This window comes from Sinohyriopsis cumingii, chromosome 1 (assembly GCF_028554795.1).
Source record: "Sinohyriopsis cumingii isolate HCF-2022 chromosome 1, ASM2855479v2, whole genome shotgun sequence".
Classification (NCBI taxonomy): Eukaryota; Metazoa; Mollusca; class Bivalvia; order Unionida; family Unionidae; genus Sinohyriopsis; species Sinohyriopsis cumingii.
In genome coordinates, this window is record NC_142961.1 from 41,124,336 (window position 1) to 41,138,065 (window position 13,730).

The 13,730-nt window shown below is 34.7% G+C and overlaps 1 protein-coding gene across 1 annotated transcript in view; it reads left to right on the forward strand.

Annotated features, from left to right (window-relative positions):
- LOC149806766 (very-long-chain enoyl-CoA reductase-like) overlaps positions 1-13,730 on the forward strand; it is a 45,668-nt gene that overhangs the window by 21,196 nt on the left and 10,742 nt on the right. Inside the window, exons 6-10 of the mRNA XM_089957266.1 lie at positions 433-545; positions 2,803-2,908; positions 5,490-5,562; positions 9,265-9,308; positions 10,775-10,832. Coding sequence (XP_089813392.1) covers positions 433-545; positions 2,803-2,908; positions 5,490-5,562; positions 9,265-9,308; positions 10,775-10,832 — 394 coding nt within the window. The remainder of the gene's footprint in view (positions 1-432; positions 546-2,802; positions 2,909-5,489; positions 5,563-9,264; positions 9,309-10,774; positions 10,833-13,730) is intronic.

The window sequence follows — 13,730 nt, forward strand, 5'->3', positions numbered from 1 at the left end:
CATGTTATGCATACTAAAATACAGTAACATGTTATACATACCAAAATACAGTAACAAGTTATGCATACCAAAATGCAGTTGATGCAGTAAGGATCATTTCAGTTACTGCTGTCTACATAAACCAAAACTATCTGTAAAATATATTCCAGCTAAAATTGAATCCCAATTAAATTTCATTTGCCTTTGGGATCAATGCCCCTGAAGAAATAAAAAAATATTACTAGCAACTTACTTGAACTTAAAAGAAAATTTTGCCTAATCTCATAGACTGGTGCCTAAAAGCAGATCTGACATTGGATTTAAGAAGATGTGAACACTTTATGGAGATGGCTGTAGAAATTGTGGTGGTATATGGAATTCATGAATATATGGACTTTAGAATGCTTTTCTGCTTGATTGAAAACAAATTAAGGATTTTTTTGTTTCTGTCAGGTTTTTTTGACAGAGTATGCAGGTCCCCTTGTGGTATACCTCATCTTTTATGCACGGCCCAGTCTGATTTATGGAGCAGCAGCTGCCTCTGAAACCAAAGGTCTAGTTGTCCAGTAAGTAAATAGTTAGTTATTCATGGCAGACTTATTTTTTATGTAAAGTTTTTTGTTGCATAATGATGAAAGATAAAAGGTGAGGAACTTAGAGGGTGTTACATAGTATAACAAAGATGCAAATAGTGACTAATCAGATAATAGACCGAGCAGTAAATAAGCAGTATATTATCAACAAGTTGAGTAAAAATGTGTAATGAAAGTTTTAATTTATTCAGAATGTGCAGAAAAGTTTAATTGTTAGTATTTTGTTGCAAAGTTGTAAACATATTATTTCTGCTGTATGCATTGTGCACATGTAATAATAGTCTATACAGTCAAACTAATCTGTACTTTTGGAACAAGTTCCATATGTTCTGTGCATGTTTCATAATAAATGTCTTTTATTGTTAATGCATAAATGTGTGTGGGTCCATGGGTGTTAGAGAAAGAGAGAATGAATGAGAATGCGAAAACATGTAGGTTGCACAGGTCGTGATCTGCATTAAAAATGCTGGATATATCTTACTTCATTTTTTGGCTTCATCTGCATGATTCATTTTTAGCTCTATTGGTTATTGACCAGAAGAGCTTATTGGCTGGTATTTCATCCATCATCCATCCATCCTTTAAAACAAGTTTTTATCGTTACTCCTCCTAAACTGATTAAAGAATTGCCATGAAACTTTACACACATATTCATCCCATGGTCTAGTTGGTCCCAAATGAAAATGGTACTGCTTGGACATCAAGTATGGCCATTTTGAAAATCTTGTTTTCACTGCTCCTCATGGAAGGACGGTCATATCAACATGGGTTATCACAAAAAGACTTCTTATGATGACTGGTTGGTTCTACAACCATATGGATGAACAGATGGACTATCCCCATACCCCTGCGCTTGTTTGAATACTTGATGATAGTAACAGATTGGTCAGGTAAACTATTGATTTCACATTTCATTATAACAGATTGGTCAGGTAAACTGTTGATTTCATATTTCATAATAATGAACTGGTCAGGTAGACTATTGATTTCACATTTCATTATAACAGATTGGTTGGTAAACTATTGATTTCACATTTCATTATAACAGATTGGTCAGGTAAACTGTTGATTTCATATTTCATAATAATGGATTGGTCAGGTAAACTATTGATTTCATATTTTATTATAAAAAAATTCATGTAAACTATTAATTTCACATTTCCATTCTAATAAATTTGATAATCTATTGACTTCATATTTCCATTTTAACAAACAGGCCTGATAAATTATTGATTTTACATTCCCATTATAAATTTAAAAAGAAGCAGTAATAGAATAGATTTTAATCTGCAGCCAAAATGATTTCGAATTATGTATGACAAGGGGTACGTTGATATTCTGTGATTGAGAATTTGTTATTTATTTGGCCATGTTATTTGTTACCTACTTTTATTAGAAATGTACAGCTGCAGAGATGCTACAAGGATGTATGAGTGTGCAAATCAGGCAAACCTTGTACAGATTCATACACTTAGAAAGAAGTGATCCATAAGAGCTATACATAGAAAAATATACTCTGTACAGTATACAGTTTTTATTGAACTATTAAGATAAATTGAATGGATAAGAGGAAATTAAAATATAAGGATATTTACTTGATCAAAATGCATATCCCCTATTCAGATGGCAGACTGTCAAATGGGATTCTCAGGACAGAACAGTATTCATACACATATAAGGAACAGATCAGTCTCAGAAACAATCGATAATTTAATGTAGCCATATGCAATTTCCTCCATGGCACATGCTAGATAAATGATTTTTAAAGTCTCATCCTTTGATATAAATAAGTGGATAAAACCAGGTTGCAGGCTGTAGGTTGCAGGCTTGATTTAGTGCTTATATAATTAGAGGGGACATCTTTTGAGGATTTTGATATGAAAAAAGCCCTAACAGAGTGAAGCAAAAAGAGAGATTTATATTTAAGTGTTTGGTAAATATTAATCTATAGCCATTCACTCTCCTCCACCCCCTTTGGGCCCACTTTTTTTTTTACCATCCTTTTTTGGGTGGTGACAAGGGGAAAATCCACCTCCCCTTATAGATAAAATCCCGGCAGCATCTCTGCAGTTACCCAGCCCTAAAGATCAAAAGGTTAAGGTAAAGTGTTTATAATTTTTGAATAAGAAAAAATACTCACATAGACTCTTAAATATTAACTTTTCACTTTTCTTCCTGATGTAAGAAATGAAGATATTGTAACAATGTAAAATGGTTCTGTTTTTTTCAGCTTAGCAGCTATTTGCTGGACGTTTCATTATGCCAAAAGATTGTTGGAGACAATATTTGTTCATCGATTTTCACATGCCACTATGCCAATAACAAACATATTCAAGGTATGTTTTGTTACCCAACTGATTGTTAGTTCTTAGAGATGTGACATTATGCCCCACCCCACCTGCACCCCCAAATCATTGTTGGCAACCACACATGTTAAATGCATATACATAAATACAGACTAACTACAGTGATGCTTATTTCATGCATCACTGACTAGATAAACTTTCAAGACATTTCTCTCAAGCTAGAATCATCAAAATCTGATGATATTATATATCTGTGTAAGTACCACACCCATACAGTAAAAGATTGCAGTGTTCTACATTTCAAATTTAATGGTTTAAGTTACGTTTTTTAGTTTATCTCATGATTGAATAGGTTTTTCTAAAGCCTGTATGCATACTGTTATACCTACAGTCATGATGATGTTTCGTGCTTGATTGATTTAGGTCCCATATTTGTGTTTTAAATTTACTTTAGAATACTGTTCCTGTTTGAATACTTAGATGAGATGAGTATACGACACCTTTACAACAAAAAGGTCACAATGAGCTATAGATTTGACTGGCTTTGGTTAAGTTTTTGCATTTAGCTCATGTTTCTTGGCACCCTGATGAGAATCATAGTCTTATGACAAAAGTGGGTCACTGAACCATTATTTCATGCTTCACTGACTTAAGTTTAATTTTGTGTTTCCACTGTTCATAATTGAATCATTAAACTTGGTGATTCTGTAAATCTCATTTAGTATCATTCCTGTACTAAAATGGTTGCCGTGCCCTACATTTCACATTTTGCTGGCTTAGGTTAAGTTTTCGCATTTACTCATGACCATAAGTTTTACATGCTTTATGCATTCTTGTTGAGAAATATGAATCTTGATCAGAGGATGAACTTTGATGAGCACAACTCCATCATTTCAGTAGGTCATCATTATGACCCATGTTTTACACTTCACTGGCTCAGGTTAACTTTGTGTGTGATGTTCATTCTCAGGCACTGTTCATGCTAGAATCATAAAATTGATTTTCAGGGACGCATCTTGATAAGTAATAAACCCTTATTGCTCAATAAAGGTCTTTTTGACCAACATTTAATGTTTAAATGACTTTTGTGTCAAAGGTTTTAAGTTGATTTATTGGGTGTGGTTTATGTTCCCATCATGAAACTTGATAATTGGACAGATCTCTGTTAGTGTTTCATCCTTGAAACCAAAGATTACTGATCTTTACTTTCTGCTTTACTAACATAGGTTAAGTATAGATAGGATTTCCATCCTATATTGTAGCCTGCTTTGAAGGCCCCATTCATTACGAGTGTAGTTTGAAGTTGGAATAATTGTTTATTCATTCTTTAACATCTTCATTAATGGTAATGAGTAAATATTGTATATTGTGGTAGGCTACCCACAACACTTGAAGTATGTAATGTGGATATGTAGAATGTTTAAATTAGATGAATGGACTGCATGCAGTATGCTTTTCATGTGAGACCTCATCTGTAGTGGCCAGTCAAGATAGTAGTTGATGCTTGAACTATGCTTGTGAAACTGGCGGTCACTTGCAGTTTACTCACAGCCTGGAATCTCACCCACTGAAATCTGACTTTTAATGGTTAACTATGATAATGACTTCTGAAGCAGATTTGAAGAACAATGATTTTTTAAACAGAACAACAACAGTAGATTATTTTTTTAATTGTTCTGCCTTTTTATGCTCTGTCGCAGTACGTATGTGTGTATGTATATGGTTTAATGGTGTTCCAATAAAATACTGATAAAAACTTAAGCAAATGAAGACTGGTCATAAATAAGGTCGAGATTTCATTTTCAGGATCACTTTAGTTATGGATAAATATTTGATTTTGTTAGTAACTGATTTCAGACATTCATAAAATATTATCCTGGATGTCACATACAGAACTTAAGTCTTGTCTTGAAAACTGATCTTAATTTTAGTGATGTGGTGGTCAGAAATATAAGCCCAATTTAAAATTGACAATCAAATGTCTTCAAGTCGGTGCTTAGCTTTAAGAATTTTGTCAGTGAAATTGGGGCCTCGTAAGACATCCTCTGATGCCATGTGCTACTGGGTTTTGATCAAATGTCATTATAATTTGTTTAAACGCTTGCAGTTACAATTGTCTAAAGTGAAACTAATAAAAGACAGACAGCTATGCCATTATTAGTTGAATTTATTTTATCAGCATGTGGTACCTACTTTTTACATTTATGGCTTTAATATGTGAGAGATGTACTTGTTTTCATATCCCCAAGCTCCACCTATGTGCCACCATCTGTCGGTCAGGCATTGTTTATCCAGTGCTCGAATGGCACACTGCTCTTTCTAAAACTCTGTATGAGATTTGTTATGTAATAATGTCTGGAGTGATAACCTTGTCTTTTTTATATAAAGTTTAGATCAATAGTACTCTGCCACCTTTGCCAGTGTTACAGTAAGAAAATCTGAAGGTATAAAAAAATGAGTTAGTAAACATAGTTATGTTAGATTTGGGGATTTTTCAGGTGTGTTTATTATCTAGAACTGCAAAGAATTATAAAGATGGATTGTCAATCAGTTACTAGTTTCATTTTAACAGTGATGAATATAACAAGGTGCCATTTCTTTTCTTTATCAGAATTCCATCTACTACTGGGGTTTCACTGCTTTTGTGGCTTACTTCGTCAATCACCCACTATACACACCCCCAGGTAAGAGAATAGTACAATCAGTCACTCATTTTACACACCCACAGGTACAAGGATGGTACAATCACTCATGCACTATATACACCCCCAGGTAAGAGGATGGTACAATCAGTAACCCACTATACACACCTCCATGTAAGAGGATGGTACAATCAATCACCCACTATATACACCCCCAGGTAAGAGGATGGTACAATCAATCACCCACAATATACACCCACAAGTAAGAGGATGATACAATCAGTCATGTACTATACACCCCCCAGGTAAGAGGATGGTACAAACAATCACCCACTATACCTATCCCTAGGTAAGAGGATGGTACAATCTGTCATGCACTATTATACACTTCCAGGTAAGAGGATGGTACAATCAGTCACCCGTTATACACACCCACAAGTACGAGGATGGTACAATCAGTCACTATACACACCCACAAGTAAGAGGATTATACAATCTGTCATGCACTATGTACACCCCCAGGTAAGAGGATGGTACAATCAATCACCCACTATACACATCCCTAGGTAAGAGAATGGTACACTCTGTCATGCATTATTATACACTTCCAGGTAAGAGGATGGTACAATCTGTCACAATATATAAACCCCTAGGTAGGAAGATGGTACGGTCTGTCATGCATTATTATACACTTCCAGGTAAGAGGATGGTACAATCAATCACCCACTATACACATCCCTAGGTAAGAGGATGATACAATCAGTCATGCACTATATAAACCCACAAGTAAGAGGTTGGTACAATCATTCATGCTCTGGATACTCCTCTAGGTAAAAGGTTAGTACAATCAATCATGCACTATTATACACATCCAGGTAAGAGGATGGTACAGTTTGTCATGCACTATTATACACTTCCAGGTAAGAGGATGGTACAATCAGTCACCCACTGTACACATCCCTAGGTCAGAGGATGATACAATCAGTCATGCACTATATAAGTAAGAGGTTGGTTCAATCATTCATGCTCTGGATACTCCTCTAGGTAAAAGGTTAGTACAATCAATCATGCACTATTATACACATCCAGGTAAGAGGATGGTACAGTTTGTCATGCACTATTATACACTTCCAGGTAAGAGGATGGTACAATCTGTCACACACTATATAAACCCCTAGGTAAGAAGATGGTTCAATCAGTCATGCAGTATATACACCCCCAGGTAAGAGGATGGTAAAGTTAATCACCCAAATTACACACTGAGAGGTAAAGGTATGGTACAGTCATGATAACTGAACTTAGTGCACGCATTTATTGTGCTTTTTTATTTGTTGCCTCCATATTCTGTGGAATGGGTTTCACATATTACCCGTATCCACATTTATGTGTATATCCATGGGATGTTGGTCACTGTTGGGTGCCTTAGGACTAATGTGATAGTATTGTGCTAGTTGTAAACACTATTGTGATGGAATTGCAATAGCTATGAACTGTTGCCATATTTATTTCAAATTAAGGATTGATTTTTTGTTCTCCACTTAAATAGTAACTTGTACTATGATAAATAAAGAATTTAGATATCTTTGTTTTATAATTATATGGGATTTTTAAATGCATATGGAGGGTCTACAAGAAAGTCTACCATTGGACCTTGCCCAAAAGAGCAGACCTAGATCAGCTGCCTGCATGATATTTGCTTATGCAGGCTGATCTGTGTCTACTTCGGGGGTCTCAAACTCAACACTCCCTGAGGGCCACATGAGGGCATTTTGATGACACCTTGTGACACCAATTGTTTTGTGGGACATATGTGGCCCATGGGCCATGTGTTTGAGACACCTGGTCTACATTGAGCACAAAGGTCATCATTTATAGGTGTGTGAAATCAAATTCTCAAAAAATGACACCCATTGTTGAAATAGTCAGTAGCAAATGTCTACATAACATGTATGACTTTAGTTAAGCTGTAAATCTTTTAAGCAATATTTGTTGGGTTTATTAACCTTTTTGTCTAATTGAATTTGAATCCTGTGAGACTTATTCATCTCTCTTGTTCATTTTGTTTAGCACTGTTTCATGATCTAGTATGTGTTACAGGCAAATGAATTTCTCTATTATACCTCGATAGCTCATGCACAATGTGGTCCAAATACATAAGCCAAAATATAAGTGAGGGTGCAGGTTACTGGGAGACCTTTGAAATATAAGGGATAGAGATAGAGAGATGAAAAGTGGGGAGCAGGTTACATTGTTGAATGAAATTCCACAATCTGGTAAAAAAATAACTTACTAATTTCTTTTTTTTATGATGGAGTTTTATGTTTGCCATTGTAAAATACCTTTCATTTCCAGATAAACAATCTTGAAAAGATCATTAAAAACAGTATTTCAGACAATTTCAGTACACTTCCTATGTGTACAGCTGAACACAGTGTATTACATCACTTCTTTTTTTGTACTGAATTGGATACATTCTGGTGGTGTCGTTCATTAAAAATTAAAAAAGATTTCTTTATCCAAAAAACAGGTAGACATCAAGTTTCAGAAATAACATTGAAACTTTTAAGCGATGACTTGTCAGCATGTTGGAGTTGCACTTTGGAAAAGAAAAACATGTAAAATTTGATATATTGCTTTGGAAAATAAAGGCAAAACCAGTGTAAAATAAATACAGTTATATTATGGAATATATAACATATAAATTGACAATTTACATTTTGTCTATCATTGTGTAATAAAATCCATAGAAATCTTTAATGCTTGACATTTTAAATCCATGAATTATGTTATGGGTTGCATACCAGTATAAAAATAGTAGTCCTTAATGATCCATAATGTGTTAATTTTTCCTCACAGAAGTGTTAGTGTAAATCAGTTTTGTGGTTGATTGAGTCTTTTCATGCTTGAATAGAAGAGAACATACCATGATTCTACTGATCATATTAAAACAAAATTAAAAGAATATAACCAGAATTTCACCTGACACGACATCTTTAATTTATGTTTATTTCTTAGTGTTGCCACATGTTAGCATTTTCCAGAATTTTTCATTCAATGTTATTTTGCCTGTATTATTTACAGTATCTTGAGAAAATATTATTTCAATTAAAAGCTTAGAAAAGTTTTATTAAAACATGCAAATATCGTGATGTTGGTGATAAAAAAAATTTTTTTAAACAAGCAACATATCAAAGTTTTATTTACCAATTTTTATCATGATTTTCTTCACAGTCAACAAATAGGGGCCAATTCTTTTGAAATTTTCTAGAAATTAGATCCATCTCTGATTACATGTTATAAGCAGGTTCATGAGTTATCCAGCCACAAGTTATAGAGGGAGAGATGTGTGTGTATGTATGTGTGTGTGTATATATATGTGTGTGTGTGTATATATATATATATATATATATATATATATATGAGGTATAGTAAGATTTTATATTGTTCTGACTCTAAAACAGGTTAAATTTTATTGTCAGATTTTCTTTAAAATCGGTTGTACTGTGCTGTTTGTTTGGGTCAGCTGTGCATGTACGTTTATAACCGTCTGTCAGTCTTTCGTTTCTCGGGTGACTTTATTTTCAGTGACAAGATGGTCAGTGTTTCTATGTTGTGTGCATTTTTAGCTAGATAATTTGATCACATCTACAATTTTGAGAATGACATAAGATGCAATGACAATGTATCTTAATCACTGATAATCCAAAAATCACAAATATCAGAATATGTTTTTGTTTGTTACAGCATTCGGAGCAGTACAGATATATGGTGGTCTGGCCCTATTTACAGTAAGTTTCATCGTATGGTGGACCTTTTATTTTTAAAAATGTATGAAATGAGTCCCAAAAGAATTCATGCCATAAGCTGCTTGTGGCAGGTGGCATAGTCTGAAATCTGGATTTTATATATATATACACAAACCTTCTGGCATTTCTTTTCAGATCATAAGGACATATTTGTTGAAGAAAGAGTGAAGACATAATTTCATTTTTTTTCTTCCAATAATTATTGATAAATATAATGATTGATTAGGGTGACTGCCTAATTTTCTTGTTATGATTCTGTCACTTTTATTTCTTTAAGTAACTATCGGATATAATATGCTGTTGTCTCTAATAGACAACTGTGAATATCAAAACTTTACAAAATAGTTGTATCATACTAGACTTCACACATTGTAAGCAGATATAAAAATTAAGTGCATACAGTCATCCCTAATTTCAAATATCCAGATTTAACAGTATTTAATTTTTGAGCGAGTTTGATTAAATTTTTGTTCAGTAAAAATTAAGATTCTGCATTGTACACAATGACAAAACCTAAATGATATAATTTTGAGGGAAATTTAAGTCTTACAGTACTTTTAAAGTTTTCTTAAAGAAAACAAGCTGACTGTCTAATGTAAGATTTGAAGACTGCAAAACATGGAAAAGCCATTACTAATTTGAATGACTTAAACTTTTAAAACTTATCGAAGGTAATTAATCAAGAGGAAAGCTTTGTTATACCAGGAAGACAACCAAATATGCAATCTAGAACACTATAGGGTGTTCTCAAATTAGGCACTTAGGGTTTCGGAACATTCCATGTAAATCAAATTATTTTAGCATCTAAATAATTTCACAAAATCTGAAATTTTTGGCATATTCATGACCTGTGAATTATTGATGTACTGTTTATGCAGTATTTGTATCAAAGTCATTACCATAAATGTATTCATGAATTTATTGATTTTCCAGGTTTCATTGTTTAAAGGATTATTTTAAATTTAGTTGACAAAGTGCAACATCTTTCACTTGTTTACTCATAGTGATTGTAATCAAAATTGAGGAATGTTACCTTGAAGTTTCATTCCCAAAAAGTTAGCTGTACAATTATAACTCAAGCATTATTCTGATCTCTCAGTTTAGATGTTATCTATACAGTTATCACTCAAACAGTATTCAGATTTCTGAGTGTAATAGTTATGTATTTATCACTCAGTTTACAAGTCTGACAATGTTAAAGTTGACTAAACCATTTCCTCCCAAACAGTATGCAAATCTATCAATGTAATTTTCAGTTCTGAGTATAAATATTATATCAGCGTAATTGCCACCGTAAAATCATGACAGTTGACATCACAAAATTTCCCATGCAGGAACAGTCTGATTAGAGAAACTTGTATCTTTAACATGTTGGCAAACTGTTAGCATATACTTACATGGTAATATGGACAGAGCATCTTAGTCTTTACATTTGTTTTCCATTTCAGTTTGCCGAACTGGGAAACTTCAGCATTCACTTGGCTCTAAGAAATCTGCGACCTCCAGGTATAGTCAGAGTTGCCTCCCCTCAGAAATTGAGTTTCAAGCATGTTGTAGCATTTTTACTGGCTATTTTTGATTTTTCTTTATATTGACCATGTTCTTGCTAAGATGGGACAGTATTACTGTCACTGCCAAGATAACATGGAATTTTGTTCCCACATCTTAGTAAAACCACACTCAGTCCATTCTTTGAATAGACTCAGTGTGCAACAATTGTATATCAGTGACAACATCGTTAGATTAGTTGAATGTAAGATATTGTCGATGAACATGAGCAGAATGTTTATGCTTCAGATGCATTGCACAGTCATTAAATGTTAGGAGTACATCTACTACCTCACAAAACCAGTCTTTCCAAGCTAAAAATTGATATTCACATCTTTTGTTTTAGCAACAGATATTCTATAAGGTCACCAGCTTGCTTGGTAGAAATCATATCATTCATCAGTTACTACTTGTGCTTTTGTGTGGCCAGCACGTTTTTATGAGGAAACATCAATTGAATTGTGTGAATGAGAGAGCTATGAAAGATACTCAAGGATATATACACCATCAGTGTTGCTGCCATCATTTTCTCCATTATCAGTATTCTGCAGACAGAATGCTTGCTGGTGAAAGCTCTCCCATTAAGAAAGAAGAAAACTGGCAATCTTTGCTATCATTGGCTTCTCACAAAGCTACAGCCCTGCAGTTACCTCCACTGCCACAGCTAAAACATGATATCGTGGCAAATTCTTTCATTCCAATATAAAGACATGGTAGAGTGGTACAGTTGGACCAGTCATGGACATTTCATCATCACTGGCACACTTTGAGTCTGGCTACAGTGGTCTTTTCTGTGGCAGCTAGTACCAGACTTTGATATAAAATACCAGCCAGCTGAGGTGGCAGAGTGGAAGAAGGTGCTCTTCTTTATAGATCACTGACTTCTCACCTCTGTCTGCATGGGTTGAAGTCTCAGGCTCAGCAATTATGGTTAAATGAGAAAGGTTGCCAGTAGCTTCCCCTGGGTTGATTGTTTTTTCTGGGTTTTTCCATGTTCTTCCTTAGCCACATATACCTACTGCCATGTATCTTATGCTGAAAATGGCATTAAACCCTTACCAACCAACCAATCAGCCATGGACCATGTCAATTACAAATAGCTCTGGCACAGTCCCAACCTATTCCTTCAGCTTCCAGGACTGGTCTTTGCACCCAGTATTCTCTCTCATTAGAACCCAACATAACTAGCACTGGATTCTTGCACACAGTGTGGTGACTGATCCATGGAAGTACTAATCCATCACCATTTATGCTTCTATCACAACCCAGTACCAGCTACAGTTACTCCTCATTTCTAGACATTAGGTTCCTGCCTTGGACCTTTGGCGACAACATGGTGATGACCGTGTCCCAGCATTATTTACTATACCCTGACACCCATCTTTGCTAGCTGCTATCTTCACAGGAGTTTTCCTCTTTACCTCACTCTTGGAAGTTAGGGTACATACAGATTCTTGTTCTGATGTCCCAGAAAGACCCAGATTTCATTGCACTGATTGCACTAATCTTCAGGCTTCTATCTCCTCCAGCTCTTCAATGACCTCTCGCATAATTCTTATATCATTTGATATCTTGCAGAGAGAAAATAATGGCCAACCATCTGTGAAGCATTTTCTCTATTCTTTTTTGAGTTACTGACATGTTACACTGCTTTAGAGGCATCCTCAAAACTTAAGATTTGAGGCCTTTCTTGCAGTAACAATGACTCCTATCAATTTTGTACCCAACTTTTTACAAGACAGACATACATTATTTTTCTCATAATACTTCAAACAATATAAATATTTTAGTCAAAGTAGAGAAAAGTAAACAATGCAGAATCACATTTTAGTTTATTTAAGACATAAAAACATTTGTAATTTTGAGGAGTTGAAGAATTCCTAAATTTTTGGAAATCTTCCAAATTTCTTTATAGAGAAGGCAAGACTTTAGTATTTCATTATTTTATGAGTTTAAATCCTTGATACCTGCTGAATATTCTGTGAAAAAAAATCAGTCACTAACCAGGCATTGAGAAAGATCTTCAATTTAAGGACAAAATGTAGAGATGTTTAATGAAAATGTTACCTGAATATAGCCTTGACTCTCTACATCAAGAACCCTAATGAGTCACATTTTCATATCAGTCTGACATATGGTTGATATATTCATGAGTACAAGTCATCCGTCATCCATTAATTCATAACTGTATCCTTTAATCCCAAGTTCTTGTAAGAGATGCATTTCTATCCATGTGCATGCTACAAGACTTTCACCATGCCAATATGAAATGCAACCTCTAAATGGATAATATCCAAGAACAGACCACAGAAGAGGCCAACCATGTGCCATGCATCCCATGACATAATAAGGGGTGAGAATGTCCAGTTTTGTCACTGCTTCCTTTCCCAGTAATCTACTCACTAAAAACAGCACCATGCTGGTGCTGCCCTTTTCTGACACCCCTAGGAGAGCCTTCAACACCACTACAGAATGGAAGAGACCAAACCCTGATAACTCGGAACACAAGCTAAAATGAAATACATGCCTCTGAAAAGTGCATTTGGGCATCTTCACGGCATAACCCCACAGGGATCTTACTCCAGGCCTTTGATTAGAAGCTCTCACAAGCAAAACTTTAGAGCACCTGAGTTCAGCAAGGATACCCTGAGAAAAGTCCAAAACACAGTATGGAATGGAAACATTATAGATGAAACCGCATGGTGAGCATTCTTTGAAGCAAGACATTAAATCCCTTGTTCGACTATTGCTTCATCATGGATTCCTTGTCAGCCATTACATATCCTATATCATTCCTTTACTGCTCTATATTCATATTGGCATGAAGTTAAGAATCCCCTTGTTTTGAGTTTGCTT